Genomic DNA, 27791 nt, shown 5'->3' on the forward strand with positions numbered 1-27791 from the left:
TTAGTTCAGCTAAGGTTTTTTTTAACAAACCTTTAAGGCTTTTCTTCAAAGAGCGGCTGTTGGACTACATAAAGAGGTTAGATGACACAGACTGGTCCTGTGCATTAAATGTACACTGCATTCTGCAAATGAGTAAAACATGTCTTAAAATAAGTGTATTCACCCTTAATTTAAGCAGGAAAATAAGATGGTCTGCCAGTGGAATGAGCATTTTTATCTTTAAAATAAGATAATTAGATATTATGCACTTGAAACAGGAGACTGCAATTGCTTTTTCTCTTATTCCACTGGCAAAGTGCATCACTTGCCTGCTCAACTCAAAAATCACTTCTTTTAAGAAATAATTACTTACATTAACAGTATTTGCAGTGTATATTTGGGTTATCAATGTAAAATTGGCTAGATACAATTACATGCAACATTCAAAGATTTATTTCTTATTTTAAATGTTTTTAAAGTGTCTTCTTTAGAATCAAGTTGAACATTAGCACAACATGGTTGTTGCATTATGTGGAACAATAATTCTCTATACTCTACAGCAGTTATGATGGGTCAAAAAGTGAAAATGTTCAAGGGGTATGAATATTTCTGCAAGACTTTATACCCTTTTCACAAAGACAATTTCACAGCATCGCAGTGTCTTTGAAAGCTCACACTTTGGCAGAGTGATAAAACACTGAGAATGCATCAGTTCCCAGAGTGCTGTGACTCTTATAAAACCTCTTTCAGTTTTTTTTTCTATCTCTCTCAATGCACATTAGAAAACTGCAAATTGCCTAAAATCTGCTTAAAAAATGAATTGCCACCAACAGGCTACAGCAAGAGTATTACAAAACTTACCTGGAAGGAGGCAAACATCATGTAAATTACTACTGCTATCCCCAGCTATGAATATCATTAGTACCAGCAGTATATGCGCCTTTCAACTCCAAAACACATTACCATGTTATTCATCAGTGAGGTGTGAATTATTGGCTGATAACAGTCTACCAGGGGGAGGCAATGAAGGTGTCGCCTAAAATAATCACCTCATGCTTTAAGTTGACTTAAAAGAATAACTTGATTAAAGCCAATAAGCAAAGGATTAAAGTTTGAGGAGGAATGTGGGAGAGTTTCTTAGGAGGAGGGTGTAGTCCCTGAACGTCACTCCCACGGAGTTTGCAGTGAATGCGGACTTTCCCAAAGTTCACTTTTTGGAGTTCAGTTTCAGAGACGATGCAACTCTAGAGTTTGACCGCGTCTGGCTCAATAACAGGGTAGGCCTAGTTTATTTTAAGGGTAGGGGAAAAATGCATATGTTTGCACTTTTTTTAAATATGAAAAGCAGGCACATAGAGATGGACTGGTGGTGGGCTGTTTTCACTCTGATCCTAAACTTCCACATTACCCACGGCTCCCCGTCTTATTATGACTTATTCCACGGGTCTGCGCACACTGGACCGGTCCACAGACATCGAAATAGGTGAGTTTTTATTTTATTTTATTATAAGAATCTTGAAATTTAACACAATGTTTAATACGTTTCTTGTAACGGAGGTTTAACAACAACACAAAAAAACAACACCTTTTTTGTTACCAATAAAGTGCGATAACTTTTCACAAACAGGATCAAACCCATATCAGGGATGTTTTAGCCCCCTTACTTTTCATTTGCAGTCTTTAATTACTCGCTTATCAGCTCTGGGCTAAATCTGGCTCCACACAAAGGCGATAAGTTAGATAAACGTTGAAATGCCGCAGATTACGCAGTATTATCGCACATCCAACGGTTAATGATAAACAAAAATAAGACTAAATGAGGAATAACCCGATGGGAGGGACCTCTCAGCTTAAATGCCATAAACATGTGGAGTTAATTATGTTCTTTCTGTCCTGCGTGGATTTAAAGAGTATCCCTGTCTTCACAATACCTCTATTAACAGGAACTGGTGCGCCTATGTGGTTCAGAGGAACGTGAGCTGTGTCGTGCAGGGGAATGTTGAGGGCTTCCAGGAACCTATGGTGGCCCCCTGCCCGCCCTACCAGCCCGACTGCCAGCAGCAAGTGACGTGAGTAACTAGAGAGCCCAGGAAGGGGGTGCATAGTTGCATGTTTTTATGTTGTTGTAGTTTAGATGTATAAGAAACATGTGTAGGCACTTTTTTTACAGCTAGAAAAAAAATTGTGAGAGCAAACTAAACATGCCCTTCATCCCAATAAAGCCCATCCAAAATTGAGCTTAAAGATTCGAAACAACCCAGAACAGAACTGAAAACACAAACATTAAAATAGCAACTAGAAACTCTTGTCCATTAGATTTAGATATATATTAACCTAAGTGAAAAATCTCATTTGCTATTGTTAGGGAAAAGTCATAGTCATCATAAACAAAGGCGTAACTATCAGTAAGCAGAGACTGCAGTTGCTTAGGGGCCCCCGACCTCTAAGGGGCCCCGTCATTGACACCCGGTAGGCCCCCCTTCATTAGACAGTTGGTAAAAAATATACTCATATAGTATGTTTTAAACCGCAATAAAGATCTTAAAAGAATGTATTTGAGTATTTTAGTTTTTTACACTACGACTTGGAATTATGGGTAATCCAATTAAAACCGTAACCGTTACATACAATGTGTTAGCGACGATGGATACCAAAAAGAGGTACTTAAGCGGTTTCCAGAAAAGAAAAAGCAAAGAAGAGCTGCTGGAAGAACGGAAAAAAAAACGTCCCAAAATGGGGTGACGTTGCTGCCATATTGAGTATATATTGTGACCAGGAGATGAATGAAGAGAACGTGGGTGAGGAGGGGGGCTGTGAAACTCAAGGTAGCCCCAAGAGCCCGATAAGATTCATTTTACAGCAGAATATACTAAAGTATATCCATGTCTAGTGAAGGTGAAGAATGATGAAATGATTTATGGGGCACGTTTTGGGTCGGTTGTCTACGGTGGGGTAGATATTGTTGTGTCGCTACGCTATTGATCATAAATAATGTATAAAGTTTGATATTATATGTCATAAAGTTACCCTATTAACATATCAAACCATTTTAATCTGCTGATTATCCTTGTGAGGTTTCAATTGGAGATTTTTTTTAGGAATGAAGAGGGTACTGCTGATCTGTTCTCTGATCAAATCAACTTCGTCAATTTATTGATCCAATGTTTGGTTACTACTACCCTGATACTGTCCAAACAGAATTAAATCAGCCCATTTGTTGTCCTGTTTAAAACTATGTTTTTTATTTTGTTACACTAATTGGAATCCTACATTTTAGTATGCTCTGATTTTAGCATAGAGGTTTCTTGTCTCTAAATATTAGCTATATATCAACAAATGTTTCACAATTATTCAGTAATCAAGTTAGTATTTCCTAATTAAAACAATCTCTGACTATAGCAGTCAAAGTAGGGGAATATCTTTTTATTTTCTGTTAGAATTTAAATTGATTTTATGCAGATTTGAGGAACTGCTTTAATTAGAATTTTAAAAGGACACAATATTGCCATGGTTTGAAATACAGATCCCGATTTCCAATTAATACCTACTGGCTTTGAAACATTAAAAAATTGCAATTGATTATACTACATTTAAGACAATCCTTATTTTGTTGAGAGTATTAAATGCCATTGTCCATAGTTGCATATCTACTGGAAAACATACACTCAGTTAGGATTATTTCCTGGAAGATTCTGTGTCACAACTACATATTTTGTTTTGTGAATCATTTTCAGTTCAAAGCTCATGCAGTCTGTGGTTTAGCTCTGTGGTCCACTTACTCAAAGAGATGCAGCTAGGCTCCTTGAGGTGGAAATGATTCCAGGAAGCTGATCACTGTTAAGTCACTGGGCCGTAAGTGTTTGCACAACAGCGAGAGAACTTCAATTTATCTTTAGATGAAATTCGATTTGACTTCACATTGTTGAGGGATGCATTATGAGCTGCCCCACAGATTTTGACCGTTTATTTTTTCTTTCCTTATACCTATGATATTGTTATTAGTTTCAGTTGAGAAAAGTTTTTTTTTCAAGACATAATTTTTCCAGATGTTCTTGCATGACATGACCCTAGCTTGCAGAGAAGTGATGTCATCCAGTATTTTACTAGGGAACATTTATTTGGCCTGGAAGATTTCGTTTTCTTCAACATGTACGAAGCGGTTGGAAATACACGGGAGAGAAATGTTTGCAGTAACAACAATAGCTTCAGCAGATTGTTATTATTTAAACAGTGAGATATACCTAACAAGTAAATCAGTTTTCTCCTTCAAAACCTCCTGTAATCAATAGCTAAAAGCCATAAACATAAACACAGTGAAAGTTGCATTTTATAATTTGTTCAGTAACTTTTTATTTAAGGTTTTATTATAATTAATCAGTGCCACCAAACCTCGATACTGTTATTAATAACCTTGGCACATATAATTTTAAATTATAGTTTTTTCACTTATCTAGGAAATTAGTTTTTAACAGGGAGATGCAATTCAATACTAAAACAATATATAAGATATGTGCATTTTGAAAAGGGGTGTTTTTTTAAGTTTTATTATTATTTTATTTAAATTTTTTTATTAAATATTATTTGAACCTCTAGTTTTCTGTTAAGCTAAAAAAAACCTCCCATATAAAAATGCATTATAACAGTAACCCATAGGGGTTAATTTGATGACGATTTACACTTTAAACATCAAATGGCCTCTTTTTGCATTTAAGATAATGCAGGACATGTTCATGATTTTCCTTTTTTATTACAGATACCAAACCAGGTTTAGACCCATGTACAGGATTGCCTTCAAGAAGGTCACAGAGTTGGAGTGGAAATGCTGTCCTGGTTACAGAGGTCCTGACTGTAAGGATTTAAAACCAACTACAGATCGGCAAACAGCAAGGGGAGTGCCTTCTTACCTCCCACCAAATCCCGGATACTTGCCCAGACAAGCACAGAGTAAGAAACGTATCTTCTGTTCATAGTAAGAAAAAAACAACTGTAAAAGTACTGTTATTTTCTAGGTGATTATTTAAAAAACAGTTTTTGTTATTGCTGTATTATAATGTAATAACGTGTTGAATAATTCTAGGGGCCGAGAGGAGGGAGACCTCGCTTTATGAGAGTCGACATGGTGCCACAGATAAAGTGCATTTGCTTGAAGGTGAAGTTCAGCGTCTCTCCCAGACGGTCTTGGATCTTCAGTCTGCTCTAACGAGATTAACCACCAACCTTCGCACAGACCTGCAGGACGACACAAAAAAGATGCTGGTGACACTTCTGAATGACATGCGTCCGCCAGAAAATAGCAACAATGCAGAGGAGACTCCTGTGGTGTTAGATGGCCATCAGGCCACCAGGGGAGGAGTTGCTGGAGACAAAACATTAGAGAAAATAGAAACTCGTTTGGATGATATTGATAACGCCCTGCGAAGCAAGGAAGAAGCTTTGGAAGACCTAAAGGGAATCACAATAAGTCATGAGGGGCAGATACGTGTCTTAATGGATGCCTCTCAGTCTCAGACTTCAGCTTTAGCTGAATTTGAAGGTATGCAAACCTATATTGATGGCAAAATGGAAAAATTGAAGACTGAGCTGGAGAAGAATGTGGAGGAACAAATGGCCAAATTGCAGAATATTTGTGATGACAAGATCTCGACGGTGCAAAAGACTTGCAAAGATGGCAATGACGAAATTCGTGTCATGTTGACCAAGCTTTTGGAGAGCAAGGAGGCTGATCTTAGAAAGGAGATTCGAACAATACGTTTGGACATGGCTGCCTCTGATGGACCTGTCCAGACTCAAAGACAGATAGAACCATCCAGAGAGAAGAAGGACTATAGTGACCATAAAGATATATGGCGGGAAATTGATCGCATAGCAGAGGCGTATAGAATCCTTAATGTCCGTTTTGACAATGAACTAGGTCATTTATCTTCCATTCAGGAAATGGGGGATTTAGGTCTACTGATTCAAGAGCTAGAGGCACGTGTTAATATTACAGAACAAAATGCAGAAGCCCATTGTTTCTACATTGAAGATACGTTAACGCGACGAATTGCAGACGAAGTGGAAGCACTGCGACAGTTGCTGGATCAGCGTTTGATCACCACTGAGGACCAGTTTACAAACATGCTGGTAGAAATGAACAACAGCTCCTTTGGAAGAGTGTCTGGCGACTCAGTGGATGCCTTTCAGGCAGAGGTTGACAAAAACAAGCTCGTCCTCCAGGGATTGAATGAGAAAGTTCAGGATGTTGAGAAATTGTGCTCTGCTGGATGCTCAAGCTCTGTTATCAGAGCTGATCAAAGTAAAACTGTACCTAGTACTGATCATGTGGAAAACATTGTGAAAGACCTAAATCGGTACAGGGATAACTTGGATGTTCTGAACACAGATGTAAGTTCTAACACAGAGAAGCTCAAACAGCTGGATAACCTTTTTCAAAGTCAGTCAGTCGGATATCAGAGACAGTTAAAGACTATGCAGGATTTCCAGAAGGGGCTGATTAATCTTCAAGAAAACGTGCTCGGCTTGGCTGGTACTGTCACCGGGTTAACTGACTCCATGATTAAATCCGACCAGGAAATTCAAAGAATAAGCTTAACCTGCTGCAATACAGATCTGACTGGCCAAGGAAATCCACTGCAACCCAACCCAGCTTCAGTTGATGGCAGCAGCCATCAGATACAAGACCTGAAGAACAGACTCGAAGCACTTAGCACACAGGTCTCTTCTGAATTGACCGATTGTAGGCAAAACACTCAAGGTGTTTCTGACGGGATCTCAGCTATAGGTGGACGTGTAAGCCGGCTTGAAAAGATCTGTGGAAGGTTGGATGGAGTTTCTGTTAACATCAAAGAGCTAAAAGATGGCTTGGAGAGACATGTTGGGGGGCTGCAGAACTGTATTCAAAGGATGAACACAACTTGTGGAAATCATGGTGCAGACATTACCACACTGTCCAATTCCTTGCGGAAGCTACAGGCCCAGATGTCCATGATAACAAAGCATGTTTTGAAAGATGTTGCTGCCAAAGAGCCAGGTGAGTGGACTAGTTGATGCATAACTGGTATTTTTAATGATTTTTGTTAAAGGAATTATGACAAGAAAGTTCAATATATGACTTTTAGTGCCAAGCTTAATTAGTTTTAGCAAGGTTGTGCAATTGATTACTTTTTTTTGAGTGATGTATATATATTTGATTGGCTCAGTGGTATAGATTTTTAAAAACTGGTCAATCTACTTAACCTTTATTTACATGTTTTGGTGGGGCTGGACAGAATAGCAGATGTTAGCACTACTGCTTAGCATCATGAAAGCCCTGGAGACGGACAAAAACCAGAGATGACAAAATTATTCATGTTTTTTACTCAAGTAGAAGTAAAAATCCTACTGTTTAAAAACAAGTTTGTAGAAGTTAGAGTATCAATTTAACATTTTTACTCAAATAAAAGTAATGCAGCAAAAAATGTTAAGGGCAGATGATTCAAATCTTATACTGGTTACTCTAAATATAGGGAAGGTATGATTCAGAATTGTAGAAAAATATTCCTTTAATAGGGTAGTAGTTTTTTTAGTCTAACTAATGGTAACAGTGTCAAATTTAACTTTGCATAATCATGAACAACAATTTACTTTGGTATGTGGCGAACAACAAGTTGGTGTAGCACTGAGTCCAACCACAAAGAACTTAATTGTCTGGATAAAACAAATTATTTTGATTATTTAGATTTTTCTTTTTAAACCAAAAGGCTGTAAACAATATGAGCTTAAATGAAACTAAAAGTTATGAGTTTACTTTTAAAATGCAAAGAGTAGAAAGTAGAGATAATTGCAAAAAAACTGTAAAAAGTAAAAAGTTCTAAAAAAAAAAAATAATTACTCCAGTAAAGTATAGATATCCCAAATTTATACTTAAGTAAGGTAAAATATTTGTACTTTCTTACTTGACACCACTGCCAAAAACATGAATGTTAGGTCCCTTTATACTTCTCTCAGTGTTTTTGTACATGGTTATCAATTCTGTGCCTCTCTGTTGCATTTTCATGGTGACTTTTCAAGGTCTGTGATCCTATAACCGCTAGAGATAGTCATGAGTCTCCTGCAACCTTGCACGGACAAGAGAGCATGAAAATTGGATGTATGATTTTACATCTCACAGCTATGACTGGACTAGGTATATTTTAAATGTGTTTCCATAGTGCCATTGTTACTATGGCTTTGAATAAACTGTAAATGGAAAACATTACATAAGACAATGTACTGTTGGGGACAGTTGCAATGATTATATATAGTAATGCTGGTAAACATTGTGTAAAGACGTATTAATATAGTCATACTCTGCTGACAGTGAGTATGACATTTTAATTAAAAGGACTATTGAGCTGTACATGGTGTGCTCTGACAAAAAGTTGCTCATAAGATATATACATTGGAAAATTGTACTTGAAACATGCATAAAAACTTCAATGTAAAAATGGTATATACTTTATGAAAGCCTTTTCATTAGAACTATTTTTGGACCAAATTAGAGATTTGTCTGTTGAAAGGATGATTAAGGTTCGTGCTAGAATAGTCTAACTCTTCATATCCCGAGAGTTACTGAAAAGAAACTAAAAAAAAAACACTTTGTTTGTTTGCTTCATTTAGCTAATAGAGTTTTATCGACGAGGTATGATGACAGTAATTGGCTGAACATCATGCCACTTTTTTATGTTTTGAGAGATCATTCACATTATAGTGCACAGTGAGCACCCTCATTAGTGCAGCCAAGTCAGAAATAAATGAATAAATAAAGGAAACAAACTGTTTCATCTAGTAGATTTTATCTTTTTTCGCTTCCTCTTTTGCTTTCAACATTCAAGTTTATTAAATGTGATTATTGTCTGTGTAAACACAAACCCTTCCTCAAGATAATCCTCCATGTAATCCACTCTGCTTTGCTTGGTTTAAATGCAGTATTAGAAAGGAAATTATCAGATCTGGCGAAGGACTGCAGGGTTTTTCCCATAGGGGGAGGGTATGGGTTTATTTGGCTTCCTATGCTTTCCTTGACAGTGTCATTCAATATGTCCTGACAGCATAAAGCAGTGGCCACACTTCCTGTGGCTTGTTTCGGGTTAAGTTCATTCGTTTTATTCTAGGGAAAAGAGGCAGGTAAATATAAGAATGTAGTTTTCACTATTCTATTATTGATTTCCCTCTCCTGTTACAGTCTGAGTGCATGAGCAGACTGCGTTATCTTCTCCACCTCTGCTATGAATAGCTTGGAATGATTGGCGAGGCTTCTTTCTTTCACCATGATAAAGCTTTTTCACTCATATCACAGTACTTCAGACCCTAAACTTAGTTCCTATTTTCCCTGTGCATACAAACACAAATGAAAACTCCCCTCCTGCTGTTCTTTCTCCAAACCCATGCACACACAGCAACCTCCAGAGATTCTCGTAGGGTGATCTCAGTCGGATGCTTGGAATCTGGTCTTCATTAAGAGGCCTGACTCACTCACTGCTGAAGTCAGTCTTAAGAGAATGAGGAGAAGCAGGGCTCCACGCCCAGGACCAGATGCTTGAACTACCCTGAGTTGTGAAGTAAAAACTGGGGCCTCGATTGTCGGTGCCTCCCTTTCCGACTCCATCGTCCAAAACAATAACTTGAGTGAGAGCTGAGGAAAAGAAGGGGGCAGGATGGATGAATGTCTGTGGTGTAGAGATTAATAAGCAGGCAGGAGTTTTATGTTTCTTTTCAGCTCTTTCCAGACTCACGTGGTTGCTAAAAGGTGTTTGTTTTCATAACCTCTGTAGTTTTCCAAGATATTTGATTCAAAATCTGCTGGCACTTTTTTCTCTAATAAGCTACGAAAGATCAAAGAAGAGCAGCTGTTTCAAAGTCATTTTCTTAATATTGTCATAGTGTTCACCAAAAGTATTGAACTCTGTTCACTCTGTTATTAGTGAACAGAGTTTGCAATTAATATCAGTGTAAAAACACCTTTTCTGTGGAGGCCTCAGCGGTTTGAAAGAGAACATTAATCTACATACTTCCCCATGAGCACCAAATAACACACCAGACACCAACGTTATTCAAACCTTCTAAAATCTCTTTTTTGTGTGCTCAATTATGATTTTTTTTTACTAACATATGGCTGGTTGTTTGCATTTTGAGGCACAATAACCCATCTTACACTGCACCAGTTTCCCATCTTGAATTAGATAAAGGTTGCATAGCAGCGGATCAAAGCAATCTTAGCTGTGTTTGAATGTAGAAAACCTCTGACCTCCTGAGCTCTAAGATTGAATTAACAGCATCATACGGATAACTTGTTGCCTTGGTAACTGGTTGTGGCCAGGAAACATCTCAGCACATAAGTTCTTACGATATGCTGAACTGTAATGGGTAAGATATTTTTAGTCAAAGTAAATAAACATAGGACCTAATGCATGTAGGTTTTTATATGAGGGCTAAAACATTATTATTCTACAAGAGTTAACAGACTAAGAATAGCACACTAAAGTTTGCATGCAAGTTTGCAAAAAGTCTTTTTTATATGGATTAAATATACCAACAAAGTAATAGTTGCCAAATATTACCCTAACTTTCAAGTCTAGCAAAATGTTAATGCTGTTAATTTGTGTCCTGCATCTGAAATAGACCACAAAAGCACATACAAATGTTTATGTCGACGTCAGAACTTGCTTTCAAAAAGAACTTCCCTCATATATTTGCTTTCTTTTTTAGATTGTAACAAATAGAATGGCACTCCGCTCTTTTGGTCTATTTTGCATCTCTTTAGACACTCGCACAAGTTCCCAGTTTTAATGTGGTAAGCATAAACTTGACATTAATAAGATTTACATTGTTCCAAAAACCTCAATTTCTTTGAGGAATGTCAATAAATACTCGTTTCTTAATGAGTCTCCCAATATGTACACCATCTCTGCAGTCACTCAGTGCTGGTCTGTTGTTTGTTGCTTCCTTATCTCTGGTTCCCCACTTGAGTTTTCCCTGATATTTTGGTTCTCAGTATTTTTTATTAGATTAATTTAAGAAGATTTTGATTAATCTAAGAAGAACAGTCTAGTGCATTCTTTTGTGAAAACATATATGAAAATGTATACATAATTTATAGATAGTGTAAATAACTCTTGATATAAAGACCAATGTTAAAAATCTGTTGGAAGTAAGAACTGTGGTTGGTATTATATGGATGAAAGGGCAGCATGAATATTGTGCATAAATGTAATTCTGAATCAAAAAGGTCTTAGTAACCACTGCATTTCAAAAGGCTATATGTTCGAGACAACTTAAAATGGAAAAAATGTCCTTTCACTATAGGGACAATTTTGTCAGCATCTGACTAAAATATTTCCCTCTTAGATTAGTTTTTGTTTGTCTCCTGTTAACTCATTAAAAGTTGTCAAATTAAAGCATAGCTAACTGTTAATTTACAGAAATATCTGAAAATATTTTAATCCAAAGTCATCACTATTACATGCCTTTTACAATTTACATTTATGAAGAACATTGTGTCCATATGAAACAATAACAGTCCTGCTGTGGTGCTTCTACTAACTACTGCAAGTCATTTAAAAAAGTTTAGCAGCTTTGTTCTAGACTTTAGGATACTTCTTTTTTTTTAGTAAGGAATAAAACAAAACAAAAACTGCAAAAATGAAAAACAAAATGAAGCAAATGCTCGCTTAAAATAAGCAAGTGTTCAGTGAACTGTACCACTGCGAATGTGAATGACGCCAAAGATTCTTTGTGGATTTAGTGGAAGTAAATATATGAACTTTATATGAACTATAAATGCTCTGTTTTGGTATCAACTCAAAAGCGATACAGGATAACTTTGCTAGTTTTTTTTTTTTTTTTATCTGTTGTTATTGAAATTTCTTTATAGTTTTAGGGAAAACCTTGTATATCCAACTACATCATTAATTTGGTGTTGGAATGATGAATGGGCTCTATGCACAGCTCCACTACTTCCTGAATTTAAGGCAGCTCCTTTGTTTCCTGTCTTTCATTACTGGACGAACTGATTAATCCAGGTGTGTCTGGCCAGTTACTTAGGTCATACACACCTGGATTAATCAGTGCATCCAATCATGAAAGACAGGAAACAAAGGAGCTGCCTTAAATTCAGGAAGTAGTGGAGCTGTGCATAGAGCCTATTAGACCTGCTTCAATCTTTTCCAGAGGTATTATGGAGTTTTCTAACTTTACTGCCACCTGCGGCCAAAACCCAGAACTGCAGCTCTTTTTGCTCTTCCTCATAGTTCCTCGTTACCAATGTTAATATAATTTTTTTTTTACTTTCTTTTAGCTGGATGCCGATCACTTCTGAGTAAATGCATAATCTATTTTGAATATAACGCTTCGATTGTTTGCTAGGTTAGATCCATTTAAAATTTTAAAAAGTCTCGTCCACCGAACAGCCCATGAACTTCTAACCTGAAGAAAATTTAGGAAAATGGGCTACGGTAATACTATAATACTGAGGTGATAATTATGTTTTAGTCATAAAGGTTTAGTCATAAAATAAAATGGCTATTTTAAAGATATTTTTTCAGTAAAAACATACATATCTTTTTTATTGTTATCTAGTTAACTAAAGGTTAAAACAGGTTCTGGGTAGTGTAGCACAGGGTCTCTTTATCCTGGTCCTCAGGCCCCACTGTGCTTCATGTTTAGATGTTTCCCTACCTTCACACACCTGAATTGAATGGAAATGTAATTCACAGGCTTTTGCAGCATTTGAGGGCTGCTGAGGAAGTTATGCAATCATTTGAATCAGGTGTGCTTAGAGTAGAGACACATCTAAAACATGAAGGACAGTGGGCCCTGAGGACCAGGGTTAAGAAACCCTGATCTAGTAAATTGATATCAGTGTATATCAGGATAAAAAAAGCCGAAAGAATAAACCTAAATACTATTCATATTTTTATGTTTGTTTTTTGTTTTTTTTTATGATAAACCCAAAATACATTGACCAGCCATTTGTGTTTTTTTTTTTTTGCCCCCTCCCCATGTTTCTGTGCATTGTTAAAAAAAAAAAGGCTCACACAGGTTTCCTTGATTTACATAAAAAGACAAGTTTGGTTATTTGGGTGTATTTTTGGTCAAAGAAATGTGACTAAAAGCCTCCATGTCTGTTAAGCAGCATATTTCTAGTGCAGGTAGCCAGATAATTAACCAATCACCATCTTTTAAATCTTCCAGTGTTACTTTATAACTATTAAAATCGTAACATGTGTGATATTTTCCACAAAAATCTAGATTCAGAATGGTTTTGTTTTTGTTATGTTAAAATAAGATATTTTGGGAAATCTCTGTAAATTCGTTACATGGATCAGCCATTGGATTAACTTTTTTAAATTTTATTTTATACATTATGTCATTTATGTAAAAACAGCATCAAAGTAAAGCTGTGATTTTTTTAATCATTTAAGATCATCATGGAATAGTAATTATACTTAGCTACATAACTACTAGTGCTAGTTTTTGGACAGAGATCTCAACATTGAAAAAGTAAAATACAATGTTTACCCAATAGACTTGTTTGCAAAACTTTGGATTATTTCTGGATTATGTAGCCAAATTATATTAAGTGTCTAGATAATCTAAACTGCTGGCAGTATGTCCTAACATGGATGTCATCAATCATGCCTACAAAAATAAAATATATAGTTATTTGAGTGTAATGATCAGCTTGTTGTTTGAAGCGCTATATTACATTCCACAAAGAGAGTAAGATGCAATGTGTGGTTAAAGACATTGTGTTTTTTTTTAGTTTAGAAAGAACAAAGTTTGAGTGAAATGCCCACAAACTCTCCCAGTTCTAATAGTCTGGTGTTGGTTTCCTCTCAGCATTTAAGCTCATATTCTCTATGCGGTCATATGAAGACCTTGAGGAAGCTGAGAACAGAGGAGGTGTTGTAATACATAGCTAAAAGATTAACTAGAATAGCCTTTCCCCGATGCGTTGTGACTCCTAAATGGAACTGCGTGACTTTAGTTGCAAGATCTTGGCACTTGTCAGCTGCAGCTGCTTAGTTCAGCCCAGAAAACTTGTGGTTGTCTGTCTTTTAGTGATTCCTTCTCTAGTGAGTATACCGGAAACGACTAAAGCTTTGTTTACAAGGGTTTTCATAAGCTTCAAATGTTACGGTATTTTCTTAAATTAGAACCACAAATCAATACAACTCTTTCTGGAATGGTAAAATCTCTGTCAGATTAGATAGAAAACAATTGTGAATATCACTTTTAGGCGATTTGGAACAGGTTCTCAACGGGATTTATGTCTGTGCTTTTTTATCCCATTTATGTGTTTTATTGCAGTATAAACTGTTCCATTGTTTTTCTGTATGCAGGTGTTATCCTGGTTGAAGGGGAACCAATCTTAAGTTGAGCAGCCTTTGATATTCCTCCAGGATTGTGCTGTATTTTTTAGAGTTGTATGTACCCCATAGGCTAAAAAAAAAATAACAAACTGCACTTTTTGATGCTTTCATAGTAAATAAGACTGTTTACTGATGCAGGCCACTCCTCATATCTTTCAAATTAAGTTGGAAATCGATCTGCATCCACATAGAAATGTCCAAACTATTAAATGGGTATTCTTTGGCTTTTAACTAAGTTTTTCTAGTTTTGCTAATTTTGTCCTACAGTGACGAATCACCCATTTTGTTCTCCATTGATCCTTTATCAGTTTTTTTTAAACCACTTATCTTTCTTTTTTCTTCCTGTCTCACCACAGTGTCTTTCTGAACTGTTTTTCCTTTAAACTTGTCCTTCCAGCAGTGACGGAGGACTTCTCTTTCTCTCATCCTCCACTCTGTGCTCTAAGTGTATATTGACAGAGAAGGCCATCAGAAACCACAAAAGAAAAGCAGGGATAAAAAAAAAGGCTTTGATTTCATGGATCAATGCTTGGGAATTGATCACTCTTGCTTTTTATTGGTAAGACAGGCAAGAAGATTATGTGTCTGCTGTGATGAGGAAGTACAAGATGTAAGAGACCTAAAAGGCTCTTTGAAGTCAAATGGTGTCTGTTGGAAAAGAATGGAAAATTGTATTTGACAACCCCCCCATCTCTCGCCCTCTCCTTCGACATATGCTCACACACCCTTTACATATTTAGGCCCTGCCAAAATTTTAAGGGGAACTTTGACAGCTAGTGATTCCCTGGAGAGATATCTAAGGCTGGTGGGGTGTTTCCATTCCTGACCCAGGATTCCATCTGGAAGTCTTCAGAGAAGATACGCACACATAGGAGACAATTCAGGCCTGCCGTCATCAGTGACATTGCTGGAAAACTTGGGGTGGAGGATGAAATTACGTCTTCGTGCACAGAAGGAGTTGAAATGAGAATCAGACAATATGTATTGCAGGCTGTAAGGGATGTCTTACTGTATGTCTGTAAGAAACACGCCCTACTCTGTGCAGCCAACCCTTGGAACCGTTTTGGGTTGCGTGATCGGCCTTCCCAATGCAATACCCCTTTTTGTTTTCATGCATTGCTGCATACTCACAAGCTGTCACCTAATTCTGAGGAGGCACAAGTGACAAAACCAAAACCACCCTGCCGAGTCTCACCCCTGAATGTTAACATCTGGTTCTGGGGATGTTTTCTGATACATATGAAGCTGCCTCTCTGTGTAATTTTTTTTTCTTTACTGTGCGGTCCCCCCCCCTGTGTGAAATGGGGTGAGGGCTCATGGGAAATATGCACTCTGGCAGTCGGTATTTAGAAGGAGGCACAGGGAGGAAATGAAGAAGAGATTGCTGATTATCTCACTGCAGAATGATTGCTGAGCTTAATTTATTTCTGATTATACATGTGGCTTCTGAGTAGTTTGTGGTATCATTTGTGGAAAAGGGTTGAATTTTGTTGGTGGTTGATGATTTTTCATTTGCTAATAGGAAAGAACCTGGCAAGCTGCAATGTAACATAGTTTCAGATACTTTACGAGTGATCTGTCTTTGAATTTACAATGAAATGTCTTTCTAATTTTTTATTTCTATGAAATAGAAAGAAAACTTACTTTATAAAAAATGTTGCTTCAATGCTTATATGTGCTTAACATGCTTATCTATAAGGTGCCAAATACCTAAAATAGATGGAAAATCTGTGTTTTATCTCTGGCCCTTGATTCTAATCCATTATAACTCAAAGTGTTCTATGTTTACATTAGCTCCCCTGATTCAGTATGATCATCCACACCATGGCCAAGTTGTGAGTCTATCACAGGCTATGCAGAACCTATTGTTGCGATTACATCTAGATGTTTTAAACAGGTTGCAGATTTAACTGAACGTTTTAATTTTCACCTCACATTCATACGTTAGGTTGTCTTAATTTATCACATTGAATCCCAATGAAACATACTGTTTTTGTGGTTGCAACATGACAGATTGCAAAAAAGTTCCTGTGGTTTGAGGTCCTTTGGAAGGCACTGTAACCTAACCTCTTCTTTAAAAAAAAAATCAAATTTTCTTACTGATAAATTTATTTGTGCTTGACTGCAATGAATTATCAATGAACTGCACTAAAACGTAGCGCCCAAAACTACACATTTGGGTCTGTTTGAACAGCACAAGCTCCAGACAAAGAAGAGACACTGTGAAATTCAAAACTGATTTAAAACTAATCTGGGGCCAGATGGATGGTTAAACAGAACCGCCTGGGATCTATTTGGAAAAGGCCTTCTGTGTTCCAAATAGTATATTTTTGCAATGTTTCATTCATTTAAATCAGTGGTGCTGAGTGTTAATATTACATTACCGACATGATTATGAATACTGAAAGAAAAAAAATGTTATATACTGAAAGAAAGAAAATGTTATATATATATATATATATATATATATATATATATATATATATATATATATATATATATATATATATATATATGTGCATTCAAGGTGCCACAGTCTTTAGAGGCTTTTGTCAATGCACATAATTCCCATTTTAACAGCTCTTTTATGGTCATTATTGCAGGGTGTAGCTCTTAGTTCTCTTTGACTGGAAATTCTTAACAAATCTGATACAGATGCAAGTCATTGATTTAAAGTATCTTCTCTTCAAGTATAAATCTTTGTAAATTAAGTAAGAAGTCTGGATAAGTGGGGCTACAAAACTATGTGGTGCTTTTACCATGAAGGAAACACATGTGCACAGTGTTGGGTGAAGATGTGCAAAAAGCAATAAAATCTAATCATATTTAAGTGTAGTAGCATACTCCATTATTAAGAAGCTAATTACCGTATTTTCACGACCATAAGGCGCACTGGACTAAAAGGCGCACTCTCAGTTATGTGTCCCATTTCTGTATTTAACACACACATAAGGCGCACCGGACTATAGGGCGCGTTTTTTATATACAGGTACATGTCCTCTACTACCTTTAAATAGCTCTACTGCGTATTTAAAAATACAGCGGGGGCAAAACTGAGTATGACTGTGCTTTATTCATGTATTTATTACAAAGTATTAATCAAACCTGGCAGCTGGCCGTGAGACAGATGACACAGCGCTGTGATCACTCCTAAATTAACTTAAAATCCTGAAACCTGCTGACGGAATATGTTCGCTTTTATTGCCGGTATCCTGGTGCCTGCAGCTAAAATTATTTAGATGAAAAACACCTGCCAGCAGCCGCGGTGAACCCCAGGCTGCCCAGCCTACAGGCTGCTGATGAAGAGATTTCTGCTGTCAGCGCACCGCTGGTATGTGGGGGTCTGAGCGCCTCCGACAGAAATAGATAATCTGGATGAACTGACTGCAATTATTAAGTTTTCAGGTGGCCTTTCTCACTTAAAAACATATTTATACTTATTTATTCCCACTGATCACAGCAAATATAGCTGCAAGATTTAGATTATTTAGATGAAAAAACACCTGCCAGCCACCGCGGTGAAGCGGAGGAGACGCGCTCAGAGGCTGCCATTGAATTAAGCTTTCAGGGAGAAAAATAGAGCGGGAGCAAACCTGAGTATGATTGTGCTTTATTCATGTATTTATTACAAAGTATTAATCAAACCCATCAAAGTCATCATCCTCTGTTATCCTCAGCATTCCTCTGAATTAAACAGCTGCGCTAAATCAGACATGCCAGTTTCCCCTTCTTCGCTGTCAGAGTCACTTTCCGTGCAGCGCAGCTCCTCAGAAATAATGCCGGCTTTTGCGAAAGCTTGAACAACAGAGCCAGCAGACACAGTCCATCTACAATCCATCCGCAAACGGTGGCGTAACTTGCCCGGCGCTGCCTTCCATTTATCCTGAAACTGTGGTCTCAGTCTGTCATCCATCGCTCCCACGCCGCCCGCAGCCTTACTGTGAACGGCCGCTTCAAACCGATGTCGAGCGGTGGAAGTTCCTTTGTCAGACCCCCGGGATAACGGCGAGCACAGCGTTCACCCAGCCTTTTCATTTGCGTTAATATCATATGTCATCAGAGCGCTGTCTGTCTCGCTGCCAGCTCCCAGATCAGCTTCTCTGATTGGTTGATGCGGCGCGTCCAGCAGCAAAACTTCAATTTTTCCATCTGAGCAGCAGCAGCGCGTTGGCGGTGCATCAGATGCTTAAACGCTCCCGACGTGCTGCACCAAAACGCGCTGCGGGACCTTTTGCTGCGCCTATACGCGCGTCAACCATTGACTTTGCATGTAAACTCGCTGCTTCTGCTGCACCTGCTGGGTCCGGTTCACACCGATGTCGAGCGGTTGAACAGCGAGCACAGCGTTAATTTGTTTCCCCATGTTTTTCACATCAGCTGTGAGATGGGCACGCATGGAGTCACAGATTAATGGTGATGAGTGGAAAAAAAAACACCTGGTCTCCTTACATTCAGCCACTCTTTCATCATCTCCTCAATGAGGTGGTCTCAAAAGTCGCACTTGCAACACACATAGGGCGCACCGCACCATAGGGCGCACCGCACATTTTGAGGGAAAAAAAAAGACGTTTAAGTGCGCCTTATAGTCGTGAAAATACGGTATATTTTCTGACAGAGAGTTTTGTATTTTTTCTTTCTGTTTTTGTTTTTAGTGTTTCTTGCCCTCTCCTTGCGTTGATAGATTCGGGGAAATTTGCTTGTTCATTCCAGTTGTAAATTTCAGGGTTTTTTTATGTTGAGGGAGTAGCTATTTTCCTGTAGTTACATAAGATCAGGACAGGTTTTCTGGCTTGTCTTCTTGTTTTTCCCATTTTTAGGAGGTTCTTATATACAGTTTTGAAAATGTATACTTATACCTCAACAAAACACTGAGTGATTTTCCGATTAGTAATAAAAAAATAGATTTCCATTTATGGAAAATGCCTGATGAAATGTATTTCCACCCAATCCATTGGATTGCTTCTTTTCACTGAAATCCAGTGTAGTCCTGTTTCTCTGACCGTGACTGGCTGGATGTGCTCTCTTCATCCTTTTACAGCTGCATTTTGTATCTCTGTTTCTGTCTCGGGTTCTGTCCTTGAACCCCAGTCGGCCTCGGCAGATGGCCGCTCACAATGAGCCTGGTTTTGCTGGAGGTTTCTTCCTGTTACAAGGGAGTTTTTCCTTTCCACTGTCGCTATAAGCATGCTTAGTGTGAGGGATTGCATTTGAGTCAATGAGTCGATGCAATCAACTGGTTTTCCTTAGATAAATTACTTTGAATCAATTTGACTGTATGATCTGGTGGATTGTAAAGTGCCTTGAGATGACTTGTGTTGTGAATCGGCGCTATATAAATAAACTGAATTGAATTGAAATGAAATAATTATTTTTTTAAAATCCTTTTTTGTATTTGTTCATAATATCACCATCTAGTAAGATTAGTGAATTGTTAGATTATAAGTGGCCTATTGACAGAAGCCTCTATGGTCCTACTTTACAGGATATTTTAGCAACAGGTTTAGCTGGTAAATCTTGTCAACACTATTGAAACACTTACATAAGCTCACTATCATATGATTTCTGTGTGGAAGCAGACATTCCTGATTACCAGCAACATGTGGCTCAATGTAGACTGTGGCCTTTGGGACTCCAGCTATTTCCTAACTTTTGTCTATAATGATGCCTTTGTGTATTCTGTGTGAGAGAGCAGAGCTGTGAGATCACTTTAAACAGACTTAGCTCACTAAATGACATTATATGATTTTGCTACATATAATTGATAAAATCCCCATGTGCCCTGAAAACGCTTTTAAACAAAACCTTTTACTGTAACCCAATTGCAAAGAAAAAAAAAAAAGTCAGCCTGACCCCAAGTGTTAGAAAAAGCTACCAGTAACGAGATATTCTGATTATTTTTCCCCAGGACGCTCACAGCTTGCCCTCAGTTCAGAGAAGACTGTGATGTCTGTCTATCCCTTTAGGAGATCTGGGAGCCAGCCATGTTGTCTGCTTCTTTAGATGGATCTCCTTGCTCAGAACTTATTTCAGTGCTTGGCCCACAGAGCTTTGTGGTATGATAATGGTAAAAATGTTACCAACAGGTGCAGTGCTAGGGCCAAGTCGTTTTGTCACCTAAAAACAAATTATTATACATAGATTCATTGGATAGCGATAGAGGTGGTACATTAAAATCTTTCAAATGATTTATGTTGGGAAATACTTTATATTTTGTATGTAAGTGAACTTTATATGTTCTCCTTTATTCTCCCAGGAATGGCACTGAGACCAGATCGCCCCTCCTCTCTGCCTGATACAACTCAGAGCAGAGGCAGGATCAAACAATTCCATGTCCCTCACATCATTCCTCCACCGTCCTCCAGCCCCAACCAGCCAGCACAGGCTAACAGACACACCATCAGGATTAGGAAACCAAACCAGCCCTTGTATCCCCAGCATCCCCGCCTGCCAACCCTGCATGTGACTCCTGTCCAACCTGTGGTGGAGACGGGAGAGGCAGGACCTCCAGGATACGTCCGCCGGCTCAATGTACGCAGAGGAGCGGAGGACTCGATGAGCAAACCTGTCAAAGGGTTTGCTGGAGCACCAGGTGAGCACTGTTGGACTTGAAGGTGAATTTTATTTTGACATCATTAGCAATTAATTTAAATCCAGTTCATTTATAACTTTACAAGGGCACTTTTGATCTTCCTCTATATTGGAATTTGGTAATTAGAACGCTTGCAGTAATTTTTACTTCTTAGTAATTTACTCATCTGAAGATAACTGAAAACAGATTTAGTTAACTCTAGAGTTAATTAAATTCACACCATGTCAATATAAATAATTACAAAACCAACACAGAGGTTTTGTTCTTGTTAGTCTAGTTCTTGTTTGGCTTTAAAGAGTAGAGGACAGTACTGATCAGTTATAATCTTAGGGCCGGATCTATCAAAGGTTTGCGCGTATAAAAACGTGAGCTATTTCACTGCGCACGCTAAAAAATGTACAAACTGATTTATCAACAGCGTGCCAAAAGGATGTGGTCTTTACAATTTGCTAAATAGCGCCTCTTATCCATTTAGTACTTTTTCGGCAATGAATATGCAATATGGGGCGTTTACACGCAAAAGTGCGTCTCCTGGGAGGAGAACATGTAAATATATTAATTTAGCACTCGCAAAGTGATTTATTAAACCTGAGAGCAATTTTGCTAACGGTATCTGACTCTATATTTAACACGTTTCAAAAGAAGGTGCAAATGGTCTGTATGCATAATTGCGCACACATGGCAGCGGTTATTGTCGCAAGAAGGAGACATCGAAATGAAGCAAGGAGACGCAGAGAACGCATTTTTTCACTCCTTGTGAATATTTTTGGAATGAATGAGGAAACGATCATCAAAACATATCGTTTATCCAGCATTGACATTTTGGAGCTGTTGGCGGAACTCCGAATGGATTTGCAGCCAGCCACAAGGAGGACCCACGCAATACCAGATATCACAAAACTCCTTGCAACATTGCACTTTTTTGCATGTGGGTCATTCCAGCGTACGGTTGCAGCGAGAGCTGGGATCTCCCAATCTCGTTTTTCAGAAGTGCTCTCCGACGTTCTAAATGCCATGTCGCCCTGACGCCCTACCGGAGAACCCCGACCTCCCCCCTGCGCCTGTGGAGCAACATGCCAATGCTGCGGGGATGCGTACGCGCAGTAATCTCATCCACAGTCACTTCTTGTGAGCCATTTGGTATGTGCATTTTTCTACAGGCCAATACAAAACACCGTTTTTTTTTTTGTTTTTTTTGGAGGGGGTGGGGGTGTAACTGTAAGATTAAAATTTCTTAATGCACTAGTACAAACTACTTTGCCGCAAACCGCAAAACGTGCAAAACCATCATTTAAATAGGGTGTCTCCAACAGTTTTGCACCTGCCACCAGTTACGCAATCTCTCTTGTTAAATCACCCGCAAACCATGGTTCAGCCCCTCGCGCAAAATTCCAGTTTGCGAGCGCAAATTACTGCTCACAAAATTGGATCTTGATAAATCCGGCCCTTAGTCGGGAGATTAAAGATATAGTGGAGGATTTTTACAAATCTTTTGAAAGACCCTCCCACTTAAAAAAAAAATAATGCACACGCACAACCCTGTACTCGCTCCCGAGAGGGAACGCCTATTAAATGCGTGCGAGAGCTTGCAGGAGCCCATTTCTCCTCGTGCATGCTGTTTAAAAGTTGCTGTTCTCATACAAGCTTACTGTGTCCGAAATGCTGGTGAAGATTATCAGTCATCCAGTTCATAGTCATCCCAAAAAAGTAAAAAAAAAAAAACAATCCACTGGACTTTCTTTCCAAGTTTGAAGACGTTTTGCTTCCTATCCAGGAAGGTTTTACTAAATTAAAAATGTCAGAAATAGCGTTGAGTTGGAGGCTTTATAAAGTAGCCCAGCAAAGTCTTCTTTTGTTAGCCTGCAATGCCCCATACCTGTCTGTCTCTGAAAGGGGGGTCGTTAAAGGTAATCGTTAGCCTGGCTGAATAGGTGAGGTCTTCTTGTACCCTGTAAAGGGGTTGGGGCTGCGATGATAGCGGGAAGGGATCAACTCAATTGCTGCATTGCAGGTTTTTGAAAGCTGAAATCTGAGTCCACCCCCTCTGTTTAATGTTTTTTCTTTCTTAAAATAAATGGCTTCCCTTACACCCCTTCTTAAGAGGAAAATAGGTGGTTTGAGAGGGGCGTGAAGGAAGCCATCTATGTTAAGAAAAGCTATCTGAAAGTAAGGCAGTAAAGATTGTAAATGTAACATGGCGAAACATGAACCAGGAATTTTTGCAAGACTTTGTTAGTATGTCTGGGTGTTTCTTCTTATTCCCTTATTCTACCATCCCTGGTATGTTGGTTAGAAAGAAAGCCAAGCTACTGGCAGGAGCACCCTAACCTCTCTCCGTCTTTAGATGATGATAAAACATGATGTTTGTGTCATCTGTCTCTTCCAGGCTATCCTCCTCTGCAGCCTACGCCTTTCAAGCCTCAGCCAACGAGCCAAGGAGGTACTGTAGCTGTTACATTGCAAGTTTTTATTTTACATTAGAGCAAGCAAAAAAAAAAAAGAAAAATGTAAAAAGCTGTGAATAATTTGTAGCCTGGAAGTGCGAGGGAGTGCGGATTGAGAGATGCGTTTCTCTCAAGAAGGTGTGGGCAGATTTTTAAGGATTTAAAGTTATCTGTAGGCATTTGGTCCAGTTTTAACTTGTTCAGATAGATGGCTTGAAAAAAAAAAGAGATGATTCTCAGCTTACTGTGCAACTCAGATTCATTTTCATTTATAAGAAGGAACAGATTTAAATGAAACAGTCCTGCAAAAAGATCCTTTTAAGGTTTAAGATCCTAACATTTTTTTACTAATCCTTTACCTTGTAGCTACGGTAACAGAAAGAGCGCCTTCGAACCCAATGAATAAACATGCAGCAGAATCGCCACGTAAGAGCTTTCCTCACACTACTTTTCCAGCTCTCAAAAATGTGCACATTACTTGAGAAATGTATATTTTTGCAATATACTGGGACTTATTAAGAAACACTAAGTTTTGCTTTTTTGGATCTAGTTCCAGTGGACAGCAACATCTCTGTAGACCAGTTCTCCTTCTCTGCTGGCCTCACACAGTGCTCAACCTGCAACGGAAGTTTGGCAGTCATCCGTTTCAACAAGATACTAGTCAACGACGGAGGACACTATAATCCCCGGACAGGTACGTTCCTATGTTCCCTTTCTCTACAAAATTCTTCCCTGCTTATATAGTGATAGTTGCTTATATTCAAATACTTTATAAAAGTTAATCTAAGATACTTTTAAGATGGAAAGCAGTTCCTTGTTATAACTAATGTGCACTGTTAAGTTGCATCCTGATGCAGTCAAGCTAATGCTTTAAAAGGGTTTAGCTTATTTAAACTCTTGGTGTCACCCAGAAGCAGTAGAACTGCATTATAAAACATGACAGGAAGAATTGGTTAAGCAGGTTTTGTTGTGTCCATAGGAAAAAAAAAAAACTCCCGACACAGTTGTGTTTTATTTTGCATGAGTTGTTTTATAATACTCTACATCTCTGTGTCTTGTTGGGTCTCCCCACAGGAGGAATTATACTATCTTTTTATTGTGTTATTCACCTTACATACATCTATATATGTATATTGTCAATTTTGTATAGGAACCTTTTTTTTTTTTTTTATTGGTTTATTTCTTGACAATATTACAGTGCCTATTCCTTTCCACTCCTAAGCTTAGTCTTATTATAAATCCCTTTATTGTCCCACAATGGGGAACTGCACTCTTTGCATATAACCCATCCCCCTGGGAAGCAATGGCCTATTTAATAGCACAAAGTAGACTTAAACATCTAAACAAGCATCCAATCAGGAACCAATTTCAAGATAAACTGTAATGGATTAAAAAAGTGTATGAATATTAAATAATATGCATCTTATTTGTTTTATAGCAGTGAAGTTTTCTAACCATGTAAAGGCCCAAAAATGGACTTGTTCATGTACTTATTTTAAACCAAACAGAACAAAAGCATTCAATATATCACACAATATATAACAAACGTTTGAAGTTTAACTTAAATCTGCTTTGACTGACCACATGCTGTACAAAAACAGCATTGATATAGACTTGATGTCAAAGAGAGACACTAACAGAGAAGCAATAAAACTTTTTAATGAATCGTGACATAGACACAGAGCTGGTGCATGGGGAGCCAAACGGATATGAAATGATGGGGCTTTTTTTTCTTAAGATGTACAAATAAGCATTTTGGCAGAATTCAGGTCTGTGATGCTGTTAAGCTTTGACTTTCAGACTGAAGATTTTGTCGTCTCATATTTGTCTTTTAGAAATGTATTAAAACATCATTGCATTTTCATTATCAAGTCGTTTTACAATGGTTAAAGCCATCCTTTTTAATGTTTATAAGGTGAGGGCAGTTGTCGAGGGGGGAAAAAAACAGGAAAACAGGCCATTTTGGTAATCCTAGCTAAACTAAAGAATGAAAAATCTAGCCTGATCTAAAGTTAAAAAGAAAAGAAACAAAGTTTTTTTTTTTTTTTTTACAACATTGCTGTGGATGCATAAAACACAGCAGACTTCTGAGCATTCAGCCGGCTTAACAGCATGACACTAATACTACATTTTTCCTCATCCACAGGAATATTCACTGTACCGCACAAAGGCCGATACTTGATTTCAGGTCTGCTGACTGCAAAAGAAGGGGAGAGCATAGAAGCAGTGCTGTCCGTTTCTAACCGCAGTGTTCACAAGCTGCAGAGCTCAACCAGAGCCTCAGGCAGCACCAACTGCGCCTGTGGGGGAACTGTGTCCTTCAGTCTGATTCTACCACTGAGGAAAGGAGACAGAGTCAGTCTGGTGAGAACCGGAGGCCAGCTGGCCACATCCGACACCGGAGTGGTCCTTTCCACCTACAATGCCATCTATTTGTACTCACCGGCAGCCGAAAGATAGTCAGAACGCAGCTGAGCGATACCAGCAAGGACCTCATTGTTATCATATGCCTGGACTAGACAAAATGAAAGAGAAACCATATTATACACTGACCTATTGGGATGCTGGTATGTGATGCTGTTATTGTGTGAATACTCCCAGTTATATGTTCAATTAAGCTGTTACATTGCAAGCCACTAATAGAAAGACACCTGAGCACAAGAGGCTGGGTTTGTATCTAATATATTGATTGTGAAAATAACTTTTTTGTCTATTGTAAATATCTGTTTGCCAATAAAAACCTGATTAAAACTCATCTTTAGACTATGGACATCAGGTACAGTGGCACTGTATGATATAGGCCATAAGGGCAGTTTCCCAGGGTCACATTAAAAAGAGAGTTACACCCTGAGCCATCCCCAGGATATCCAATAATTTATTGCATTTTAATTGCAGTGAGAGAGAAAAAAGGAAGAGCTCATTCATAGAACTACCACTGGTCAGCCACAACTGGAAAACACAATGCCTTGCTAGAGTCTCATACTCATTAAATTTTTCAACTTTGTGTTTATAAGAAAGCTGAATGTACTGTTGAGTTTTTTGTTTTTTTTTATCATGACAGGCTGAAATCAACATGTAGCTAATTGTGAACTGGAAGGAAACATGATACACAGATTTCAATGTTTTGCAATTAAAGCTTTGAAAATTGGCAAGCATTTTTTATATATATATATATAAAAGCATATTTAATGTGCTACCCCAATATGTTTGTGGAATCAGGTGCACCTAAAATAATGTTAAGGTGTTTGAATGTCTGATGACCAACTAACATGTTGGTAGATCAGAGAGGAAGCTATGATGAGCACGGCTTAGTTCATCATCCTAAATGCAAGGAGTTTATCTGTGGAGCCACTGAATTTATGGCTCCAAAGATCTGAACTCAAAAGCAAAACAAATAAAAGAATGCAGATACAGCACTCAGCCCAAATGGGAGGATTTGTTGACTATTAACAGTAGATCCTACTAATCTGGTTTTTATGGATGGGGCATGAAGAAATCCAGAAGAATTCCTCTTTAAATCATTACAGCAGTCAAGGAAGAATGTGCTCTGCTAAGATGAAACCAAAAAAAACTTTTTTGTTCCACAAAAATGTATTTGTGGGAGATTACAAAAGATTGCACATTACCCAGAATACTCCATTCCCACTGTGAAATGTAATGCTAACAGTTTTCTATCGGGTTGCTTCTCTTCTGCAGGACATGGAGGTTGATCTGAGAGCCTGATATTTAGGAAACCCATCATTGTAGGAAGGATACAAGGGGATTCTATAGTGCTAACCCTGAGGTTCCTGACAACAATTGTAGATTTGATCTAAAAAAATGTTTAATTAATCCATATTTAACTTCTACTTCGTTCTCAAAATAGGGGAGTGCTGGCCTAATGGGCTAGAGCAGTGCGCTTGTGCTCTGAGGAGGTCGCAACTACCCGGTGTGATCCCCACAACCTCCACCATGGTTCTGGTAAGACCCTTAACCCCTGATTGCTCCCCGGGCGCCACACAATGGCAGCCCACTGCTCCCCAAGGGGATGGGTCAAAATGCAGAGAACGATTTCCACACTGTGGGACAATAAAGGGATTTACAATATGACTAAGCTTAGGAGTGGAAAGGAACAGGCACTGTAATATTGTCAAGAACTAAACCAATAAAAAAAATGTTTCTTTACAAAATTCCAAGGAAGGAACTGCAGATTAATAATGAAAGATTGCAACATAAGATTTTCTCTGAACGATGTCATAAACCTCGCTGGTCTCAGACGTTGCAGTAAAAAAAGACTGTGTTAGGAGGGGAAAAACAAACTCTCTCTGGGATTATTACATAAATGGGGTGTGGATAAAAGTTTCTCCTTATCCCTCAGATCTAGAAAATTTTCCAAAGAACTTAGACATT

At 38.2% G+C, this 27791-nt stretch overlaps 1 protein-coding gene across 1 annotated transcript; it reads left to right on the forward strand.

The window, feature by feature from the left end:
* The first annotated feature begins 1153 nt into the window (after positions 1 to 1153).
* emilin2a (elastin microfibril interfacer 2a) lies at positions 1154 to 26419 on the forward strand. Its single transcript, XM_038281719.1, has 9 exons — positions 1154 to 1462; positions 1923 to 2048; positions 4733 to 4923; positions 5057 to 7009; positions 20623 to 20958; positions 23345 to 23398; positions 23769 to 23828; positions 23953 to 24096; positions 25549 to 26419. Exons 1-9 carry the CDS (start codon positions 1290 to 1292, stop codon positions 25860 to 25862), a joined length of 3351 nt encoding a protein of 1116 aa, XP_038137647.1. The 5' UTR covers positions 1154 to 1289; the 3' UTR covers positions 25863 to 26419.
* The last annotated feature ends 1372 nt before the right edge of the window (positions 26420 to 27791 follow it).

The sequence above is a fragment of the Cyprinodon tularosa genome, unplaced genomic scaffold, assembly GCF_016077235.1.
Source record: "Cyprinodon tularosa strain WSP-4 unplaced genomic scaffold, ASM1607723v1 ctg174, whole genome shotgun sequence".
NCBI classification, from domain to species: Eukaryota; Metazoa; Chordata; class Actinopteri; order Cyprinodontiformes; family Cyprinodontidae; genus Cyprinodon; species Cyprinodon tularosa.